Consider the following 24,141-nt stretch of genomic DNA (forward strand, 5'->3'; position numbering starts at 1 on the left):
TGAATATCGCTGACTTTTCAGCGATATTCATGCATTGCGGCGATTTTTATCGCATTTGCGATAAACCTTGGTAATACCAAGGTTTATTTGCGGTAAAAATCGCCGCAGCTCAGCGGTAGATTTTTGTCTCTAACCAAGCAATGGCGATAATTATCGCTATTGCTTGGTAATATGCCCCACAGTTTTGAGCGCATAGCGCTGCAGCCGCCATTGTCCCCTTAAGTGTCTATTTTAAAAATAGTGCTCACCCACCACACGGCAACGTCTACTGGACAATAGTCTACCCTCACTCTTCACTATGCAGCCCTGACGCTAGTAGCGTGAGGTTCACGCTTCCGCAATTAGGTGTATTCCCACGAACGTCCTCGCTGCACGGGAGCAGCTTAAAAGCTAGGGATCTCCACACCTTCCTTTTCTATACCGGAGTCCGTGTGGGAGACTGGAAAGTGAAGGTAATTGAATCACCGCCCCGCGCTGCCACCAGATGGCGTGTTTAGCTTCCCATACTCCTGCCATCACTGGTAATTCCTTCCCCTTTGTGTTATTGTTTTATTCACATAGCAGAGAACGGCTGTTTCCTGCTTTGGCACCAGGATATGCATACTGGTTCCCTCCGCTATTGTATGCAGGTAAGCTCCAATTAACATTAAACAATTCTAGGAGCTTGACATTTGTGCACCATTCTGACAGCCATTTCTTCCATTAGATGAGATACCCGGATACCATACCCCCGGTTGGTTGCCCAACACAGTCCTGAGGAAGACCTGCAGGCCAAGGTCCCAAGTACCCTCTGCGCCACAAGTCCGGTCGAAACGTCGACACCTATACCTGTGAACCTGGACCCAACAGACCCCAATTATTGTGCCCACACAGGATACAATCTGTGATTGTAATATGTTGTAAATAGACCATGTAAAATATTTCTGTGCCAGGCTACTCTGATTGATATTTCTCTATCAATCCCACTGTTGAACCTTATTCCTAACTCTCTTCTATCGTTCACCTGGGATCATTCCCACTCACTATTCTTGAGCACTTACTCCTTTTCACGCTCCTTTTCACGCAACCACTTTGAAACTGTGTTCATTACGAACATATCTGCTGCAATTGAACTTCTCTAAAATGACGAAATAAATTCACATGTTTCCGTGTAAGTTTTGCTGTTGCACAGTTTTTCTTTTTCTCTTTTGGATTTTGTAACTCTATAAGCGGTACAATTCACGAGCTCTGAAAGATTGAATTAACGTAATTGCTTTATACTTGGCGAAGTATTGGTTTGAGGACCGTTGTTTTCTGTATCAACCCACCAGATAAAGCCCACTGTGTAACGCCGCAAGTAAACAATCCTGTCCAGATTGGCGGTCCCAAAAGGAATCAGAAGCCAGTGTTCATTATAAATGCTGACGCCAGCCAATAAAAAAGATTAGCGGGGATGCAACTCCACTTCTAAAACCTACCCTACTACAATAGATAAAGCCCACCGTGTAACGCTACAAGTAAATGACCCAGTCTGGATGGACGGTCCCAAAAGAAGACAGGGCGGTGTAGGAAGGTGGATACCTGACTATGGTTACCCCAGATTTTTTGCCTAGTGTTTAACTGGTTTTGACTTAGTTGGCCTGGGATCCTGCTAATCAGGGTCCCAGGCTATCTGCTCTCTCTGTAAAATGGATTCCATGTACTTTAGGTACATCTCCAATTGGATATTGGTTCATTTTATGAGCCCCTGTACAGTGTACTATAGGTACCCAAGGCATAGGTGCATCCAAGGTCTACCAGGGGCTGCAGCATATCTTTTGCCTCCCCTGGCTGGCCATCCAAACTGACACAACTGGCTGATCACTCAGCTGGGGCAAGGTCGTGTAATCACCCCTCGCTTGGATATAGTATTCCTATATCTAACCTTATATCTAGACACATATACACCTATAAGTCACTCCTAAGGCAGGCCTTAACAATCCTGGAGGCAGAGTACTTGGTTTTATGTGAGATGGTGCTCTAGCGTGAGCTGAGCCTGTCTGCAGCTTACGGAACCATGTCCTTATAGCTGTTCTAGGATACAGCCATACCATATACTCTTAAGTGCATTATGAACCTTACGGGTAAATGCTAACTCTGGTTTGGCTTTATCAAAACATGTTGTGTAAGGTGTCATACGCTTTGGAATACTACCCCCTCACCAGTTCTGGTGACGGGGGTAGCATTCCACCCTTCTAGAGGGAGAAGACATGTTGTTCATACTAATCCCGGTTAAAGTTAACCAGAGCCTCAGCATCACAAAATGGATGCTGCTGCCACAGACACAAGTCTGACCTCCTGCTGCTGGGAGTCCTTCCAGCGAGGGAGGCTTGGACAATAGGTTTCCTGTCTTGGGAGGTGCTAGCACCACCCCAGACAGGCTCTAGTGTATTGGGGCAGGGAGGGCTGAATGAAACGAGACACTGCCTGGGGAACACAAGGTGTCCCATGCATAGTCGAGTTCAAACCGGTGCTGGGGCACTCCAACCCCAGCTCTGGTGCGAAACTGGACAAAGGGAAAGGGATGTAACCACCCCCTTCCCTGGTCCCACCCATAGGAGGGACCTAGCACGTAATCCAGTCCCTAAATTTGGTATATGGTAGGAGATGAGTCCCAAGACTTTATATTTATCCTGACTGAAACTTGAAAAAAAACTCTGGACCTTCGACGTTCTACTTGAAGATAGAAGACTGAAGAATCTCCCTTGTGGTCAAGGAGTGACCACCCTGCACAAGCAGGCACCATCAATCGATCAACGGTTTGCTTTGTCGTCGCTCCCGCCGGAGCCGAACACAGAGCCTGACAAGACCCGGACTTCCAAACTTCCTTCAGCCCGATCCACAGCCACAGCAAAGCTGAGACCCGTGGAGGCGACGTGAGACATGGGACCCGCCATTTTGGAAAGCCAGCAAATTACTTTCCGTGCAATTTCGGAGGCACCCTTGAAGTTGTGCATTGGGTATTGAGAAGCCCCAGCTCCGAGCATCATCTGCTTCAAAGATCATCCCTCCACACTCCCCGAGTGCTGCGAGGGGCCCTTTTGCATTTTCCTGCTCGACGTGTCTGTCCGGTCACTTGCCCGTTGGCTAGTGGCCTCTGTGACAACGAAATCTTGAATCTACACCACTGGTCTGGTTGCTCCATACTGGCCCTTGCTCCCCTGAAAAGGAGCAGCCCATCAGACCTTGCTGGTCTGACTAAGAAGCCATCTTTGATTCCTGCGTGGGTTGCCTTAGCCAAGGCTTGTTGACTCCAATCTGGAAGCCGACACCGCCGACAGCGGGAACCTTTGTGGGACAGTCCGTGCCGAACTCCTGGTTGTCGTCGACGCCTCCTGGTCCACGTGGCTGCAGAGACAAGCTTCACGACATCACCTGATTGCTTTACGACATCTCCTGGTTTCTTCCTGGTTCCTTCCTGGTCACTGGCTAGTGACCCAGACTCTGTCCCCTCTGCTTTCAGATACTCTTCATCCTTGATCCGCCCTTGGATCCAACCGGACACTTCTCTCCTGGTCGCCTGCAGCATCTTTCTCCAAGGCTCCATGGGATTCAGCGACGAAACCCGACACACTTTGACACCTATGCACCTGCTTCCTGTGGGTGAGGTAACGCGAGTACTCTGGTGCTCCTGTGGGTAATAACTATCCTAGTGTCTAACTTTCAAGTATCTTTCTCATAGTCCATCCGGAAGTGACCTTAAAGAACTAGTTTCCAATTCTTTTGTTCCCATTCAAACTCAATGGTAACTTGCGTGTGTGTAAAGACACTGCACACGCCTCCCGTGGGCCTCCTACTTCCTATCCTTTGGTAGTACAGTCTAGCCCCAGCGATTTCCTAGGCCCTAGGCCTATCCTTTGTTCGTGACGTGGTTCTTATACCACTATTTTAACATATGGTTTGAAGTGCCCCTAATGCTCTACTGCAGAGGTCTTCAATCAGTGGGGCGCAACCCCCAGGGGGGTCGTGGAATCCTGGGAAGGGGGTCGCAGATTCTGCAGAGTGCAGTTCCTGGCATTGGGCTGATCGAGGGTGCTTACAGCGGAGGCCTAATTCACACCGAGGTGTGAAAAACATCAACGCCTCATTAAGAAGTAAAAGGTCTTTTAAAGACCTGTCAAGTACTCGATGTGGCTGTGTGTGTCCCTAAAGCTGTTTCAGCCGGGCTCACATACACAGGCTCACATACACGAGCTGGGGGTGGGGGAGCTGGGTGGGGGGGGGGGGGGGGGGGGCTGGGGGAGCAGGCTGCAGTGTAGCCCTTTAAGTTCAATGGATGCTGCGCGCCCGGAGCTGTGGGTCCCGTGACACACGTCCCCCGCCCCCAGCAGGGAGGCACAGAGATGCCCACCCATGAGCGGGAAAGAAGAAGAAAGAAGACGCAGAGGGATATTGATGAAAGAGTGGATGGATGAAGGATAGGCTGGTGAAGGATAGATGTATGGATGGAAGGATGAAAGGGTGGATGGATGAAGGATGGATGTATGAAAGGGTGGATGGATGTATGGATGGATAAAAGGTTGAATGGATGAATGATGCATGGATGGTTGTGTGAAAAGGTGGGGGGATGAATGATGAGTGGATGGATGGATGAAAGGGTGGGTGGATGGATGTATGGATGAAAGGGTGGATGGATGAAGGATGGGTGTATGGATGGGAGGATGAAAGGGTGGATGGATGAAGGATGGATGTATGGATGGGAGGATTAAAGGGTGGATGGATGAAGGATGGATGTATGGGTGGGAGGATGAAAGGGTGAATGGATGTATGGATGGATAAAAGGTTGCATGGATGAATGATGCATGGATGGATGTGTGAAAAGGTGGGGGGATGAATGATGGGTGGATGGATGGATGAAAGGGTGGTTGGATGGATGTATGGATGAAAGGGTGGATGGATGAAGGATGGATGTATGGATGGGAGGATGAAAGGGTGGATGGATGAAGGATGGATGTATGGATGGGAGGATGAAAGGGTGGATGGATGAAGGATGGATGTATGGATGGGAGGATGAAAGGGTGGATGGATGTATGAATGGATAAAAGGTTGCATGGATGAATGATGGATGGATGTGTGAAAAGGTAGGTGGATGATGATGGGTGGATGGATGGAAGGGTGGATGGGTTAAGGATGGATGTATGGATGGAAGGATGAAAAGGTGGATGGATGAAGGATGTATGGATGTATGGATGGAAGGATGAAAGGGTGGATGGATGGATGTGTGAAAGTGTGGGTGGATGAATGATGGATGGATGTGATGAGGTCTAACAGGCACATTTATGGTTGTCAAAAGTTAGTGATGAGGAGTACCAGTTTCTAGAAACGTTTGTCGGAAGGGGGTCCTTACGCCTAAAAAGGTTTTACAAGGGGGTCTCGGCATCAAAAAGTTTGAAGACCTCTGCTCTACTGTATTTTGTGCAACTTATTGTATGATAGTTACGTAACTTGTTATGTGCTTGTGCCTCTGATCTCATAAAGAGCTCAGAGGGGTTGTTTAGGAATAAATACATATATATTTGATATATATCCTGTGTGGTGTTCTTTCATTTGGTATTCAAGGTGTTACATATGGTAAAACAGCTGGCTTTACATGCCCTCTGAAGTTTTAGCCTAAGACTGCTTTGTCCATGCTACCTCTAGGATAGCTGGTCTATAAGGTTGACTTTACAACCATCACCATAAGGGTTGTTTGGACTGATACAGGGTGCCCACTAGAATAGTGGACATCACATATCAGGCCAACTTCTCACAGGCGGTAACAAAGAAGCCTCAGTTTCCATCAGAGGCCAGCGTTAACCATATACGATGATGCCAGCCAATAAAACAGATGGGTGGGGATTCAACTCCACTTCCAAAACCTACCCTACTACAATATGCCTCGCAGAGCGAGCAACGCATGCATGCTGCAACGCTAGGCGCAAGACCAAAAACTACAGTACTCTTTCACTTTCTGTGTAAATGGAGCCAGACATGAAGCCAACTACTGGAATTACAAGTCCGCAGTCACTCTCAATAGGGGATCCAGTCTGTTGTCATTTTCCACAAAGACTCAGTAGAACGCGGAGAAGGCATCCAGTCCGCTGTCACTTTCCACGATGCCCCTTGGTTCGGCCCCCCAACACCCCAGGGGGAGGGGGATAGTGGTTGGACCGGGGGTCTCAGTGGAGGCCGCCCCCTGGAAGCAGAGCCCGAGCACCAATGCAGAGTATTGGCTGGAGATAAGGGAAAGGAGACAAGACAAGGAAGGAGACAGAGCGGGCCCACCAGATAATAGGCGTGGGCCAGCTCAGCCATAAATCTAGGGTTAGGAATGTGATAGGGGTATTTAAAGTCGGGCACTGGGCACAAGGCACTCTTTCTTTAGGGACATTTGTCAGGAGAAGAACCGCCCACCCACCCGCTGAGGAACAAGATTTCAGGGGGGCTGGAAAAGGAGGTGAGACTCGTTGTAGAGGCACAGTAGACTTGCAAGAGGTCCTTTGGGCGGAAGAAGGGACATCAGGCGGTACTTACAAAGCGATCCAAGAAGAATACAAAATCAGGTTGCAAAGCGGGGCACAGACTGCAAACGGGGCAGTCAGGACCCAGGTGGGCACTGGCAAGCTCCCCGAGCCCCCCTGTGTTCAGGTGAACCGGAAGTAAACAATTAATTATGCAACAGAGGGCAGAGCCTGTGGCATGGAGGAAGTTGGGATACCGGTTACCGGGTCACCTCTCAGAGATGGGTGGGGGAACAGTCAACCAGCAGGAAGCACATTGGCTTGCCCAGGTAACAAAGAGGGTACAGACCGGAAGGGAAAAGGCACTGGGCTGGGCTGGGAACAAACGCTTACCCGGAAGAAAATGTGTGGACATCGGAAGTGAAAGGTCCCCCGGCCGGGTGGGACCCGGCTGGTTACCCGGGAGTGAGTGGATACCGGAAGTGAAAAGGGTCATCTGGCTGGGTTGGAGCAGACGCTTACCCAGGAGTGCGTGGCAACCGGAGGTAAAAGGTTGCCCAGTCAGGCTGGAAGCATAAGCTTGCCTGGAGAGAAAGGAAAGGGTGCGTCCCCAGGTGATCGTTTACCTTGGCAAAGATGGCTGCACTGAATGTAGGGCACAGTGCAGGGCTGATGGGGTAAGGACACAGGCTCGCCAGACAAAATAATGGTGTGTAAAGGATCACTTGTAAGTTGGAAATGCCTTATAAACTGCGGCCTCAATTCTTCCATAAAACAGAAACTTGTGTGGTCTGAATTCATTGGGATTCGGGTGGTGCTGAATGCGGAGAAACTGATATCCGGAGACAACAGAAGCTGCTCTTGTAGAATTCGGAAAAGCTGATGAAACAAGAGCGCACGAGGTTAGTGCCGTGTCCTTAACGCACTGGAAAGGGTGCACGTCCCAGTAGGAGGGTCTCAAGCATAGACTTAAAGCGTGTCACGAGCATGAACAATAGGACACAAGCACAGTCTGAAGGGAATATAAATGGTCAATTAGATGCCCGCACCTGCAGAGTCTCGAGCGGGCTCTAGGTAGCTAAGTTAGTCAAAAATAGACTACTAATGTTTTAACAAAGGAAAATAAAACACTGTGAACACGAAGGAACACGCAAATAATCCACCGGATATTTAAAATGTGGATCCACCTGATGAGCAGTAAAGTTTTCAAAGAATGGAGCGTAGGACGTGATAGTTTAAATGTGCTCCAAAATATTAATGACACACAGTATTTGAGACAACAGTCTCATTGACGCAAAACCAGCTTGCCCAACAAGTAGGAAGTCACAGAAAGTTGGGGGGGAAGTGAGTTAATCAATTACTTGTGAACTGGTAAACAAGTGTTAGAGTTTCCTCTGGAACGCGTGGATTCGAAGAGCCAATCTTCGACAATGCTTCCATTTCTAACAATAATGGCATTACTCCTAGTCCTACTCCCTCACCTTCCTTCGAGGACCCTCCCTCCCTCCCTCCCTCCCGGTGCGGTTCAACTGAGTGCTAGCTCGGCTTGTTTACGTACAGGTGAAGGAGGGGGCGGGCAGAGTTTTTATGCTGGGGGTGGGTCTGGGTGGGAGGCGGAGCCTCTATTGTATGGAAGGAAGGCGAGGGAGGGACGGGAGGTAATGTGGAAAACAGTTTTCCAATAATCCAAGATGCAAAGTAGATTAATGAAGAAAGTTTTATTCCATCAAAGAAACTCCAGCCATCAACGCAGAGAGCATAAATGCAAACTGCCTCTCTTCACTTGCTATTCAACTATATACATTCCAAATGGAATTATCTGCAGCAGCACAGAACACAGTAGAAAGAGACAAAGGGTAAAGGGATATTTTACATTGAGATTGGCCAAGGATGGATAATAGGAGGAGATAAGATGCAGAATATCACACAGGGGTGGAACATTTTTCTCTGTTCAGGCAGCCAAGTTATGGCATTCCTTACAAGGCCAGACTGGTCGTACCAGGCATCGTGAGGTGGACACTTTTGTTACTGGGGGCCGGTTTTTTAGTAGCAGTGCAGCTTTTTTCAAGCACTGCAGAGATCCTTGTATATGCACCAGTTTTTAGGCAACAGTAAAAGTGCCAAGATAACTCTGGTTATTAATGCACCTACGGGAGAGAGATCAGAGTGTTGTCTAGTGGCAGTTTTGACTCATCAAAGGTAGTGCAGAGAATTATAATTTCTGCTGCAAGGAGCTTGCACTATGCAGATTACAGAATAGTATTTATGTGCATAGCTCAGAGGGTTGCTACTTTTGTCACAGAGATCAGGTTTTTACTGTGCAGTTTACAAGTTACAATCATAATCTAGGTTAGAACGTTATGTATTTTTGTCCCAGTCTTTCGTTATACTAATTTTGCTAAAAGGGGTTTGTTTGGGTAGAAATAAATTCTGATTAGTAAAGTCAGTCAGTCAAGAAACTTTATTCGGTCCTTATGACCATGAAAGTGCAAGTGTGTACAGTACAAAGATTCGATATTGCGTGTGTTACAGTAATTCATTGTATGGACAAAGTTAACTGACAGATCAAAAAGTACCAACTTGGTATAAATATTTAAAATTACATTTTGAGAAGCGGAGAATAAGATAGACAAAGTGCTAATTATTTGGATCCCCTTTTGGGTTACATGAAAGTGCAAGTGCTTACCGTGCAAAAATACAATGTTGTGTATATGGCGATAGTTCATTGTGGGCACAGTGTTAATTTTCCAATCAAATAAATCAGTCAAAATGTGATAGCTAAAACCAGCAGCTACAAACAGTGATTAAAAAACCAATGAGGAAAATACAACCATACTACATCGTGGCCAAGACCTGGAAAGAACTCCCCCTCAGCATCAGACGAAGCCCCACACTGCAAGAATTCGGGAAGAGCCTCAAGACCTGGCTTTTCGGATGAGTAGATCTGCCAGAATCCCCCCCCCCCCCCACCCAGCCCCTTGAGACCCTCAGAGGTGAATAGTGCGCTCTATAAATCCCTGATTGATTGATTGATCATTTACTATGCTTTAAAGACTAAGGCAATTGCATATATAAGGAAAAATATACTGTAGAATGCATAATTTTTGCCATTTTGTTCCCAAATATTTCTTGGGGGGAGACCCCCCACATCCCCCTCCCCCAAGTCCCCTTGTAGTGGTCAGGCTCGCTTGCTGCGCTCATCTGCTTTGCACCGTATGTGGCTGGTCTGACAAACTTTGCCTGGGGTGCTTTGGATTCCCAGTCCGGCAAAATTCCCTTCCCACAAACATAAGTTCCATAGTCAACCAGCTCCACTTCAGAAGGTTAACCAATTGCTGGCTCCTCTCTGCATAACGACTATACTCACCACTCAAGAATGTACCAACACAGTATACTCATGCATGACAAACTATACTTCTCACAATATAGAAAAGAGCTAATGCTATACAAGTACAAGTCATTGAACTGTGCATCCTGTTATAAGCTGATACATTTATATAAAGGAAAAATGATATATTACACTACAAGATGCTAGTGCATTTCAGACCATATCAAAATTGCTGACTCTACATATACATATAAGTGCATGTATAGAGGGTTATGCCAGCTACTAATAGCTACAATAAATTGCATGCATTAAATGGCAAGCATATTATTACGTATTTGTGAAGCTATAAGTATAGTTGCAGTTTATATATATATTTCCCAAAAGCTCTCCTCACGGAAAGAAGTGATCCGCATACATCGCAATTAAAATTCAGCAATTTATTTTGACCATTTTTAAAGCTCCGCTATCCTTATGCATTTCAACCGCACTCGGCCTTCTTCAGAGGAGGAGCTGTAGACATCTAGGGGCCGCAAGAACACACATAGACCCGGTGATTGCTCCATTTCTATACCAGTGATTACCCTCAGGTGGGTGCCCCGATGGGCTTCAATATCGAGCATGCTGGTCTTTGTAGTGCGTTGTTAGCCTCATAATCACTTCCCTACAGTGGGCGATGTCAGCTTAATGTCATTAATGAAGTTGTCCTGGGATCCCCTTGCGCACCATTTTAAAGTGCGCTGAGGTCCAATCCAAGGGCCAGTCCCTGGTGGCTACCACTGACCCCTTTTAGCCTTCGCCAGCATCAAACAAAGTGGTCCTGTTTCGGGCAGTCTTAGGCACGCTTTCAGACATGGCCGTATTGTATTTCCCAAAAGCTCTCCTCATGGTAAAAAGTGAGCCGCACACATCGCAGGTAAAATTCTGCAGTTTATTTTGACAATTTTTAAAGCTCCACTATCCTTATGCATTCCAATTATATATATATATTAACAGAGAATCCAGCTCCCTTAGAAATATCCATGGAAGAAGGCACAGACTCGAGGCAGTCAAGATACGGCAAAGATTGATTTTCACAGGTCCTCCCTTGACCCCTGAGATAAGAGACGCGTTTCATCTTGCAAAAAGCCTTTGTCAATCTACATATATACATGTCTAATATACATATCAGGATATGTCTCTGTTACAGCCTCTTCTTGAAATTAAAGGTAAGGACACAGCAGCACAGCCAGGGTTTCACCATTACTTGTGTTATTAAATAAACATCACCATTGGGTGCGGACACAAGACCAACGTATTTCAACTGTAGCCTTCAACAGGGTCATAGAGATTTGCAAGTGCAGAGAGTATTTTTAATAATAATGACAACACTGCTGTCTTTCCTACTATTATAACAATAGACATTCTACTGTTTTTTTCAGTAATATATATATAATTTGTAGTCCATATATATATATATATATATATATATATATATATATATATATATATATATATATATATATATATATATATATATATATATATATATATATATATATATATACAGTTTGTGGAGCTTCGTCAAACGGCACCAGACTTATTAGCAACATAAAAAATGCATTTGCTATGGAAACACGATCTCATCTATAACTGACCAGTGGCGACCTCCATTTCAAATTGATTCCTATCATTCTCTCCCTACGAAAAGCTCTACTACACACACAAGAAATTAAGAGCACAAACCTAAACCATCTAATGCACAAGAAAAAAACAAAATAAGTGATTTAAAAAGTATCTGCTATTAAGGTAACTTTTAAAGATACATCGATTTTCTGCGAGCCATGGGGTGTAACAGAGCTATGGGCCATGTATCAAGATACCAATTAGCCATTCTGTAATAGCGATTTTTAAGAAATCGCTATTTCAGTATCGCTAATTGGTATGTATCAAGAAAATCGTAATTTGTTTGCGATTTCTTGATATTCCTTAATTGCGAATTCGCAAATTGCGAATTTGCAATTAAGGAATACTTTCCCATTCATTTCTATGGGCCAAGGAATGGGAATTTATTCTTAATTTGCGATTCGCAACTTGCTAATCGCAAATTGAGAATAATTTCAAGGGTGCAGGGGTGTCCAAAGGACACCCTGTTGCACCCCTGAAATAAGCATGGGTGCACATGTGGTGCACATACATGCCCTAAGGGCATGTATGTGCATCACAAGGCACTTTGAAAAATGCTGAAATGTGAATTTTTCAAGGAAATCGCAACTTACCACCAACTAGAAGTTGCGATTCCTTAAGGGCATTTTGGATTTTTTTTTTGCTTAATAAATTGCATTTAAGGAATCGCAAAATTTGCAATTCCTTAAAAGCAATCGCAAAATAAGGAATGGCAAAATTTGCAATTCCTTATTTTGCACCCAAATTCTTTCATACATACCATTTTGCGAAAATGAGTTCGCAAACGCCGAAATTCTGCGAATTTCGGCGTTTGCGAACCTATTTGGCCTTGATACATACGGCCCTATAATCCTTATGTAGTTTTCCAAGCAATATGATGTTGCTGATGAGACACTTCTCGTGTGAGGTTGAAAAGACAAAAAAAAAACATATTCAGTTTTCTAATTATATATAAGGGTGTCACCTCAGGGTGGTGAATGACTTTTTAAGGACTTTGGAAAGAGAAAGTGTCTGAGTTAATAAAAAAAGGTCTCAAATGTAATTTTTGCTCAAGATCTGTGTTCTGTATTCTTTCAGGGGCTGCGGCACGAGAGGGCCTATTTCATCAGGGGGCCACCATTCAGCCCAGGTTCAATGAGATATTGTAGACTCTGGCCCAAACCGCATAATTCTGCAGGGAGCCATCATTTTGTATTACGCCACTGATTCATTTCATACTTGGCAGTTTCTACTGTAAGCCAATCACTGGCCCCTTGGCCCACTGCTTAGATCCATGTGTAATAAATACCCTGTTGGATCTACACCTTCAGCTTGAGTGAAATATTGAAATACAATACAATATTTATTGGTTAGCTTAGCGATTGTACTACCTACACACAAAATGCGTGAAATTCAAATACATTTGTCAAAACGTGTCGAGTGGATTTTTTTCCTCCAGATTTTAAAAGGCAAATGTTTTGCCTATGCCTAGATGTAAGGCATTGCTTTCATTTTTTTAAAATAATAATATCATCTCACCGTGTCGTCAATTTCCCAGAATCAGTCAGAAGAAGCAAGGCAGTACCACACCCCTGACAATGAAAAACATTCTAGAAATGATGACTGCCTGACCTCACCCACTGCTTGATCCTGCGTGGGTGGGGTCTGAGCAGTTTAAGAGCTCCACCACCAGCTTCCACGGCTAGTCACAGACGAGAGAGCATCACGATTCGATGTCTACGTGTTTCTTGCAGAGCAGAGATGTCCATCAGATACTTAGTGCTCTTTTCTGAGGGTAAGAATTGCATTGACCAATATCAGGACAATATACAAAATGTACCGTTATATATTTTGGACAAGTCTTACATTTTTTAAATTACATTTGATCTAAGTTATTTTGAAATGCAAAATTCTAGGTACATAGATGCAAACCCATTCTTTATTTCTACACACTGGCAGAACAGGACCAGAGATAGACAGGGTGGGATTCAGCTGGCTCAAAGCAGGTGTTGTTCATAAAGGATATTGAAGGCACAATATTAAGATTATATGTTCTGTTTTCTTTTCACAGTGTTGGGGGTCCATTTGTGCCTGTACCAGACGGAGCGGTACCAGTTCATTGCCGTCAATGATACCGCCAAGATCTCCTGCTTTTTAACTGCAGATAACCCGGACGTAGGAAGTAAAGTCCTCTGGTTCTGGAGGGGAGCAGAGGAGACCGTCACATTTATTGTGACCTGTCAGGGTGACAAGAGTGACGGAAGATATCACTGTAGACCTGAACGAAGCCGCGCAACCCTGGAAATCAACAGTACGCAGCGGAATGAGAGCGGTGCCTACTACTGCGCGTATCCAGTACTGAACAAGCTGCATTTTGCCAGCGGAGTCACACTCATAGTGGGGGGTAAGACTTACCATCATTTTTTTTATCTTTTACATTGTTTGGCACTGTGATAAACCATTACTGTAACCATACATTGAGATATTTCAAAATAGGAAGGGAAGAAAAACGCTAAAAAAGACGCACATATTTATCTTATACTGATGCTGTAATCATAAGACAAAAAACTTGCCAATAAGTTTAATAAACACTATTATAAATGTGGGAGAACCAGCCTTTTACCCTTGAGCCCATATATTGGTGACCTCAGAACAACGCTGATCTATATCACAGTCACTCTATAAGAACATGTCAGGAGTGCACTTTGGCGACAACTATTCTGGACTTTGAGACTGCGTTGGATGTAAATTGATGTTATAGTTAAGCATTAAGGCCACTAAAAAGCTATTGCTGCTGGCAGTAGCTTATTCTCATTCTCATAAGTTGTCTAAATCAAAACCACTGTGAAGTGAGGAGTTTGAGATAACTTCAAATGTTAAAAAACTCAGGTCTAGGCTCATAAAAAGCAGTTAACACCACAATCTATTTTACTGAAAAGGATAATTTACTTTACTGCCAATTTTAGCCATTTCACAGGTGTCATTATTAACCTATTTATTGAAACTCAATTTATAGGCCTCAGAAGGATGAAAGGCTAAATTGGCAAAATTGTGATTCAAACTAATGGTCTGCACGAGCAACCTAAGGGCCAGCAGCAGGCTATTAACTTGCAAAGCCATCGTGTTGGCTTGGAACTTTATCTTTAGAAACGCTAGCATCTTCCTCTGTGGAAATGTCACATTACATAATGAACATTTTCAATATGTGAATGTTTAAGTCCTCATTACGAGTGTCAAGATGTTTTCAGACCTATGCGGTATCCCCTGTTTGTGCAATGTGAGGCATTATGATGTGCAAATGCTTTCAGACACTATAATGACAGGGTGCGATAACATTTGTATACCCTGTTAAGTTTTGGCAGGTCAGCCCTCTTTAAAAACATAAACCTAATCCTCCTGATGCACAGGGATTTTTTCCCCAGCAGGCAGGATATAATATATGATATAACTGGCAGTTGCCCCAGTATTGGAACTATCATAGATTCCCATGCTTTGTATCATTCCCCGTCGTCGGACTGGGAGTCTCGGTAATAAAAAATATCATAGTAGTAGGTACAAAAAAGAAAGGAAAGGCCTAGGCCTCATTCCCTTTTGTAACATATCAGCCTCTTTTTGTAAAAGAGACCAAACTCTAGGCGTCAGCCAATCAGAGGAGCCTCACCCTTAGAACCTTCCTGAAGGAACCTCAGAGCCTCAGATTTTCTACCGCACGTTGTGCTAGGGAGTCTCCATTGAGCTCTGCTCTATTTCTACTCTTTTGAACTCATTTATATAGATATTTCTTCAGATTTTTCTTCAGATTCTTCAGGAATCACCTTTCTTCATCAAGATGGCTGAAGTTGAGAAGAAAAAAGCCCTTTTTAAACCCTGTTCCACCTGTGGTAAGAAGAGGCTGTTTGTGGAAGACAAACACAAGGATTGCATTTACTGCCTGTATCCTGATCACAAGGCAGAGGACTGTCGCATTTGCCGCACTCTCTCCACCAAGACCTTGAGAGATCGTGCTGAACGGCTTCTGACATGGTTGCAGAGGCAGAAGGAGAGGAAACATGGAGTTTCCAGTGATGAGGAGGAATCAGTGTCCTGCGCTTCTTCTAAAAGGTCAGTGAAAAGGGGTAGAGGTTCCCCCTCTTCCTCTACTGGGCGCCCCTCTAAGGCTTCAAGGAAGACCCCCAGTGAGTCTGATGGCCGGGGTTCAGGAGGTTCCCCCCACCGCAGTGGGTCGGGCAAGACGGAATTGGTTTCGCCTCCTAAGGGTGAGAAGACAGACCCAGCCTTCAAGAAACCCTCTTCACATTCTTCTGAGAGGAGTTCCAAGTCCTCTACGACGAAGACATCGTCGACGGTGGCTCCGTCGACGACGAAAATGAAGCCCAAGATCCAATTGGTTCCCTCGACGGGCTCGTCGACGGGAGCGTCGACGGCTAAGGCGCCGTCGTCGTCGAAGAAGACCTCGACGACTGCAGCGTCGACGGACAGTATGCCGACGACATCGTCGACGAAGGTGAAGACATCGTCGACGAAGAGGCCGTCGACGGCAGGGGCGACGACGGCGATACCGACGACGACGTCGTCGACGACGGGCACATCGACGACGATGGTGTCGACGACGGTGTCGACGACGGTCATGTCGTCGACGAGTGCTTCAACGACGACAACGATTTCAACATCGACGGCGGGCTCGTCGTCGGTGGCGTCGACGACGACTTCCTCCATTCCTATCTCGTCGACGAGGATTTCACCGGCACCGACGGAGCAGCCTACAATATTGGCTGCAGAGAGGAGGGTAACGATTTCTCTTACGAGGATCACGCCTGAAATGACGTCCCCAAGAAGAGTGCCGTCATTGCCTCCCACACTGTTGTTAGACCAGGAGGACTCTGAGGGAGACGGTCAGGATGGCTTTGATCATGCGAATAGCCCTTCGCAACTACTCATTAAAAGTCAAGAAACTGACTCGGAGGAAGCATATGAACAGGGTGGCGGTTACTACCCACAAACTGATGAGCCAAGGGACTATGAGTCACAGGGCATGGTTTCAGTCCCAACGTCCTTCCTACATGACCTGCACAAGATGTTGCATGACTATAAATCCAAGGCTGAGCGCCCAGCTCCGAGAAGATCTATTCCATCAACTCCAGTTAGGGACCACTCTTTAATTGTCCCACCTATGCACCCGGTGCAGTCTCCTCTTCAACCACAGCGGCCACTGCCCCAGACTCCGTCTGATCCAGCAGATGATCCGGATAGGGATCATAATAATGACACGGATGTGTCTTCCGATAATCGTCCGGACTCGGATCAGGATGGAGATGAATACAATGATTACGTCCACCCGGATCAGGCATCGCCACACCAGGACCTAGGCGATTCTCCTCCTGCTGACATTGGTAGTTTTCACCAACTGATGGAACGTGCAGCCGGCCGATTTAAGTTGGTCTTGCCTGCGCAAACAACGGAGTGTTTCTTGTATGACTTTAAAGACACTCACCGTAAGTCTACGAGGTCCATTCCGATTGTGGACCATATATGGGAGGAGGGGTTAAAGACCATGAAAAACCCAGCCACGGTAGTCCCTGTTCTACCGCGCCTTGACAAGAAGTATAAAGCGCCGGAGGATGGACCGGCTGCCCTGACAGGTCATCCCAGACCGGACTCTGTAATCTCACAGGCAGCGCAAAGGAAGTCACGGAACCCTTCTGCACCCTTAACGGCCCCTCCTGATAAGGATGGACGTCGGTTGGATAGCACAGGCAAGAGATTTTCATCCATCGCTAGCCTTCTGGTTCGCGCAGCCAATGCTTTGGCGATACTGGGACGATATGATCGCCAGTTGTGGTGCGATATAGCTCCCTATTTGGATCAACTTCCTCCAGAATCGGGGCTGGAAGCCAAGAAGACCTTGCAAGAAGGTGAAGCGGTCTCCATGGAGATCATAGATTGTGCCATGGACATTGCCACTACGTCCTTTAGAGCTTTGGCAGGAGCGGCAGTGTTAAGGCGCCAGGGGTGGCTAAAAGCGACGTGGTTTAGACCAGAAATCCAAAATAAGGTCCTGGATCTTCCGTTTGATGGCGAGGCACTCTTCGGCAAACTAATCGACGACACACTTCAGGAGATAAAAAAGGACACAGAGACGGCTAGATCGTTGGGAACGCTCCAGTACCGCAAAACTCCTTTTAGGGGCACAAGAGGCAGAGGTGGCACTTACAGGGGCGCATACCAACAACAGCGCTACTCTTCGACCAGCTCTGGATACCAACCGAATCGCCAATCCTACCAGCAGAGACAGGGCCAGTCCTCTGGTTATACACTGCCATACAATAAGGGCAAGCAGGCTGCCCGTGGACGGGATTCATCTAAACGCCAATAGCGGCTTCCTGGCTCTGCCTACTGTTCCCTCCTCCAAGAGATCATCAGTTGGAGGCAGGGTGTCAAAATTCCTTCTGAATTGGTCCCAAATTACATCGGACCGTTGGGTGCTCAACATAATCAAACGAGGACATACTTTAGAGTTTACGGAAGTCCCTCCACCCAGACCCCCATCAGCCATACCATCGCGTCATCTTCATCTCCTACGGCTAGAGGTTCAACAGATGCTCCGCAAGGGAGCGGTGGAACCGGTCCCCTCCAATCAACGGGGCCAGGGCTTCTACTCCAGGTTCTTCCTGGTGAGGAAAACGCGAGAGAAATGGCGTCCCATCCTCGACCTCAGGGAGCTAAATGCCTATCTCATCTCCCTATCCTTCAGGATGGTGTCCCTGCAGGATGTTTTGAAGGTGATCAACCCGGGGGATTATATGGCCACACTCGATCTGGAGGACGCGTACTTCCATGTCCCAATTCACCCAGCGCACAGAAGGTTCCTGCGCTTCACAGTAGCCAAGAGCCATTTTCAATTCAGAGTCTTGCCGTTCGGCCTTCGCTCTGCTCCAAGGATTTTTACGAAGGTGCTGGCACCTGTCGCAGCATTCCTGCGAAAACATCACTTCCAGGTCTTCCCTTACCTGGACGATTGGTTACTGAAGGCCCCAACCAAAACATTAGCGCAGGACGCGGTGCAGGCTTGCACCACTCTGTTCCACAATCTGGGTCTCACCTTGAACAGGGACAAGTCCACGCTGCTGCCGTCACAGAGAGCTCGGTTCCTCGGAGCAATGCTGGATTCACAGCTTTCCAAAGCCTTTCCGACTCAAGAGAGAATTCAGAAACTGCAGACACTAGCAGGAAACCTTCAAAGAAAAAAGTGTCTTTCTGTACGCAGCTACAAGTCGCTGCTGGGGGTAATGTCATCCTGTATCCCCCTGATCCCGCACTGCAGGCTCCGGATGCGCCCCCTGCAGGAGCAACTGGACCTCCAGTGGCAACAAGTGCACGGATCGTTCGACGACAAAGTGCTGGTCACCCGAAACATGAAAGACGCAGTGCGTTGGTGGTCAAATCAACAGAACTTATGCCGAGGTCTATCCTTCGCAAGCGTTCAATCACCTCACGTGCTGACGACGGATGCGTCATTGGAGGGATGGGGAGCCGTGATGCAGGACCTGCAGGTCAGCGGCCATTGGTCCCCAAGCGACCAGAAGTTACACATCAACCTGTTGGAGCTGAGAGCAATAAGGCTGGCCCTTCAAGCCTTTCTTCCGCGTCTCCGGGGTTCACAGGTGCTAGTCAGGACAGACAACACCACGGCTATGCATTATGTGAACAAGGAGGGAGGGACCAGATCACTTCCCTTGTCACGAGAGGCTCAGCAGATTCTGGAATGGACGATTCTTCACGGAATTTCTCTGAGGGCGGAGCACTTACCAGGAGTGCTCAACGAAGGCGCAGACAGACTGAGCAGACTCACCTCAGTCACTCACGAGTGGGAGCTGAAGCAACAAGTTCTGGATCTAATCTTTCAACAATGGGGCACACCAGAGGTGGACCTTTTTGCAACTCCAACCAACAGAAAGTGTCCAGCCTACGCCAGCAGGTTCCATCACCAAGACTCGTTGGGCAATGCCCTGTCGATAGCCTGGACGGGGAGGTTCCTCTATGCATTTCCACCGATCCCCCTGCTTCCTCGACTCATCAGGAAGATGAAAACAGAACCATGCAGACTCATCCTAATAGCCCCGGCATGGCCAAGACAATTCTGGTACACCGAACTACATCTGCTATCGCTGGAACCTCCGATAACGCTAGAGGACGTTCCGGATCTCTTGGCAGTGTCCGGAGGGCAAGTTTGGCATCCAGACCCAAGGTCGTTGCACCTGACCGCATGGCTCCTGACCAGCGAGAATACATGAATGTCCCACTTTCCACGGAGGTCAAAGACATCCTTTCTCAGGCGAGGGCTCCGTCCACGAACAAAACATACAGATTAAAGTGGAAGAGATTTTGTATTTGGTGCAATAAAGAAAAGATTGATCCTTTCATGTCACAACCTCATCAGCTCCTGCCTTACCTACTCTTGCTAGCTAAGTCTAATCTATCCCATTCTACCATCAAGGTTCATTTAGCGGCGATTTCGAGATTCAGAAGGGCGGGCTCGGGTCCTTCTTTGTGGTCTGCGAGAATTGTCAAGCAATTCCTCAAAGGCCTGTTCAGGGTTTATCCACCAGTGCGATCTCCTCCTCCAACGTGGCATCTGAACTTAGTCCTGGCTCAGCTAATGAAAGGACCTTTTGAGCCGATTCACCGCTCAGACCTAAAGTTCTTATCGTGGAAGTTAGCTCTACTCTTGGCCCTCACGTCAGCGAGGCGAGTAGGGGAAATACAGGCCCTGACTATCCAAGAACCATTTTTGCAATTCAAAAAGAACACTACCATCTTAAGGACGAACCCAAAGTTCATTCCAAAAGTCCCCACTGACTTTCATCTAAATGAACCAGTCATACTTAAAACGTTTTTTCCGAACCCAGTCACTCCAGCAGAAAAGACATTGCACACTCTGGATTTGCAACGATGTCTAAAGTTCTACATAGACCGCACCAAGGACTTTAGGAAGTCTTCGCAATTATTCATTGCCTTCGGCGGTCCAAACAAGGGTCTCCCTCTGTCCAAACAGGGGATCTCGAGATGGATTTCAAGTGCCATTCTGCATTGCCACCAGTTAGCAGGAAAACCTCTGGTGGGCAAGATCCGTGCTCACTCGACAAGGTCGGTGTCTTCTTCTTCGGCCCTCTTTGCGGGGGTACATGTCAAGGACATCTGCCGGGCTGCTACCTGGAGCAGCGTACACACGTTCACTAAGCATTATTGCTTAGAATCCTTGCAGCAGGATGATGCGGCTGTGGGCCAAGCTGTCCTGAGAAACCTCTTCAAGTGATGGGTGAGCTTTCCTTTCTATCCCACCTTCCATGGGTGACACATTTTGTAATTTCTTGCTAATGTGATAATGTACTGCTTTACAAAATGTGTTTATGATGTTTTACTGCTTGCTATTCTGATACAAAGCATGGGAATCTATGAAAGTTCCAATACTGGGGCAAGAAAACAAGTTACTTACCTGTAACTTTGGTTCCCCAGTATTGGTAACTTTCATAGATTCCCATGCGCCCACCCACCTCCCCGGGGAAAGCTCAGCCTTCAGCAGGTATGGTGTCTAGCACTCTACGGCTACGAAAATCTGAGGCTCTGAGGTTCCTTCAGGAAGGTTCTAAGGGTGAGGCTCCTCTGATTGGCTGACGCCTAGAGTTTGGTCTCTTTTACAAAAAGAGGCTGACATGTTACAAAAGGGAATGAGGCCTAGGCCTTTCCTTTCTTTTTTGTACCTACTACTATGATATTTTTTATTACCGAGACTCCCAGTCCGACGACGGGGAATGATACAAAGCATGGGAATCTATGAAAGTTACCAATACTGGGGAACCAAAGTTACAGGTAAGTAACTTGTTTTCTTCTCCAGGAAGGGACTCGAGGGCATATCCTCTGCTGACGGGCGGTCTTGGAGGCAGTCCGCCAGGTTCCAAATGACCCTGTAAGTGAAAATGGCCCGCAGGGGTCCCCAACATTTTCTGTACTAAGCGCTACTTATGTTCAATGAAACGCATTGAGAGCTGCTAATACTATTAGTGTTGTATAATTTCAATTTTCTCATATGTATATTAATTCAATCAAGCAAAAGCTTTCTAATTTAATAAGCTGGGCTGCACACAGGTGAGCTACTCAGAGGTAGCTGGAGAGTTACAGTAGCTCACGGGATACTGGTTGGAGACCCCTGGCCCAGGGCCATCTGTAAAAGGATCTCAACTAAATTTAAGTGAAAAGGAACTTAGATGAAGGACAAGCGAAAGCTAGAACAATTGCTCAATGGGTGAAGTCTTTGCGCTCATTGTCTGAAGACCATATGTAAATGTGAACTAGTTTATGTACCACATGGACTTTAAAGACTTGCGATAAAAAGCACAAAGGTAGATGGAACCGTATTAAAAGAATAGACGATTTCTTATTGATCACTTGACAAAGCACTGCAGTTTTAAGACCTTCATTGTTGCACTTGTCTAATGTCCAGCTATCATTGACAAAATGAATGTTGCCTACTATTTAGCTCTGAAAATGCCACAGGAGTAACCTGTAATCCCCATTATGAGTTCTTGACACGTGAACACCGTGTGGGCGAAGATTTAAAAGTTATTTGAAACAAAATATATGAAAAATAGAATTTCGGAAAAGTCACCTGTTTTCGTTAATTGTGCACCTTCTGCATTACTAACCGCCTATATGTAGATACTCCAAAGCCTCTTAGCCCTTAACTGTTCAAGAAATCATTATATTTGTTTAAGTATTAAAAACATATGCTACAAAATTGACTGCAACTGCATTGATACATACTGTATTGGTATTTATCTCTTGTGAGTCTAAAGCGACTTTCTGGGTGATTCAGTTGCAATATTAATATTTTGTCCTTTTATGTAAATATTTTACTCGTCCAAGAAGTTTGTTTCTCAAGCCCCTCTCAAAAGATGAGTTTTAGACAAACCTGTGTTGCCCTAATGTATTTGCAGATTCTGCCTAACGATTATACGCTTTTTTCAGTAGTAAATTTCTTGAGAGCGGCACTCAGGTCCAGAAATTCTAGATGTGATTGAGGGCAGTCAAGTCATTGCGATTTTGCCCAAATTATAAATGTATTGTTGTTGCTTTTTATACCCTGTTTTTATCTTTTATGGTTGTGAGCACTTCCAAATAAAGATTATAATTATAATGATTTTTTATATTAATATGGCCTGTAGGCTGCCCCTTTCTGCGTCTCCGCAAACACCATGAACATGGTGCCTTGCCCAGAGAAAGCAAAGCCGGACCCATGGGGGCCCAGGCCAAAAGCCACCCGGAGGTGGGAGACCTACAGCCCCCCACCCTCCCACCCCCCCACCGGCACAATCCCAGAAAAAAAGGGGGCAACTGCAATTGGTCGCCCCAAGTGGAACACGGCCTCACCCAATCAGGGGAGCAGGCCACAAGCAAGAGGAAAAGGAATCCCACCCACGCACTTCAGAGAAAAGCAGAAAGGCAGGTGTCACAGCTGCAGGGGGTTGAGGTGAAGCGGAAGACAACCTAGAGGGATAGGAAAGGACGAGAAATTGATAGAAGTAGATGGAAGGCTCACACAGTGTCCTTGGGATGCCTCAGGGCAGGGACACTGAGGGAGCAAACAGTGGCCAGTAGCCACAGAGAGAGTAGATGGAAGGCTCCCCCAGGGCCCATGGGATGCCTCAAAGCAGGGGTACCAAAGGAGTGAAAGGTAGAACTCAACCCCAGATTGGCTAGATGAGATGCTCACATGGGGTCCTTGGAATGCAACACAGCAGGGACCCCAAAGAGCAGGGAGGGGCCAAGATGGCACTGAAGGCAAGCAGGACGGAACTTGCGGCCTGGGCAAGTCCGGACAGACACCCGCCAAGTCGGTAGCAAGTTGAAGCCTAACCCCTTGGAAACAGTGGCCGTGGTTTTGGGGCCCCTCCGGAAGGTGATCTGTCTGAGAGCAGAGAACAACCGAAAATGGACTGAATGAGCCACGGTGGCTAATCATTAAGCGAGGAGCAAAATGTCTTGCATGACCATGAGATTGAAATGTTTAAGTGTTTAATAGACTGTGAACTTTTTTGGCACCAATCAAGTAGACTATGATGTGTTTAAAGGTCAAAGGGGCGCAGTGGAAAAATGTTTAAGGCATGGGGAGGCAACTCGCCATCTGGGAGGGGTTTGATTGTTGCTCTTAACACGTATGTCTAGGCCTTTCATTGGTTTCTCTAACTGTGTCTCAAGAACTAATAAAGATCATGTTTCCTCCTCCTGTTTCTCCTATTATCTACTTCCCTCCCAGGCTCCTCCCCTCTGTTCTTCGGTTTCAGGGCTTTGAAGTAATCCATGTGTGGCATATGTGATGCAGAAGCAACCATGCCACATGATATCATACAGACTCCCTTTTTTCGTTATCTCTTTCTGTTTCTTCTTTCCATTTCATGCACCCTCTCTCTTTCTTCTGTTCCGCTCTCTGTGATCAGAATTATCACAAAGGTGGTTTTAAGGGCTGTACACACAATCTCAATGAAAGAAGACCATGCTTCATTCCTTCCACCAATCCAATGGCTGCATGGATGCTGATTCACCAACATGTGAATCATGGTCTCTTTGACTTCTGAGAACATCACATGGTTGCCCCTTTGTCTTGTTGGTATCCACTCAGAAGCCTTCCTTTCGATGTTACTGTGGTAGAAGAATAGGCAG

The 24,141-nt window shown here is 46.4% G+C and overlaps 1 protein-coding gene across 1 annotated transcript in view; it reads left to right on the plus strand.

The window, feature by feature from the left end:
* Positions 1–13,158: 13,158 nt before the first annotated feature.
* Positions 13,159–24,141, plus strand: part of LOC147673684 (uncharacterized) — a 47,496-nt gene continuing 36,513 nt past the window's right edge. Inside the window, exons 1-2 of the mRNA XM_086946402.1 lie at positions 13,159–13,222; positions 13,499–13,831. Coding sequence (XP_086802528.1) covers positions 13,189–13,222; positions 13,499–13,831 — 367 coding nt within the window. The 5' untranslated portion in view covers positions 13,159–13,188. The remainder of the gene's footprint in view (positions 13,223–13,498; positions 13,832–24,141) is intronic.

This window comes from Lissotriton vulgaris, chromosome 12 (assembly GCF_964263255.1).
Source record: "Lissotriton vulgaris chromosome 12, aLisVul1.2, whole genome shotgun sequence".
In the NCBI taxonomy this organism is placed as follows: Eukaryota; Metazoa; Chordata; class Amphibia; order Caudata; family Salamandridae; genus Lissotriton; species Lissotriton vulgaris.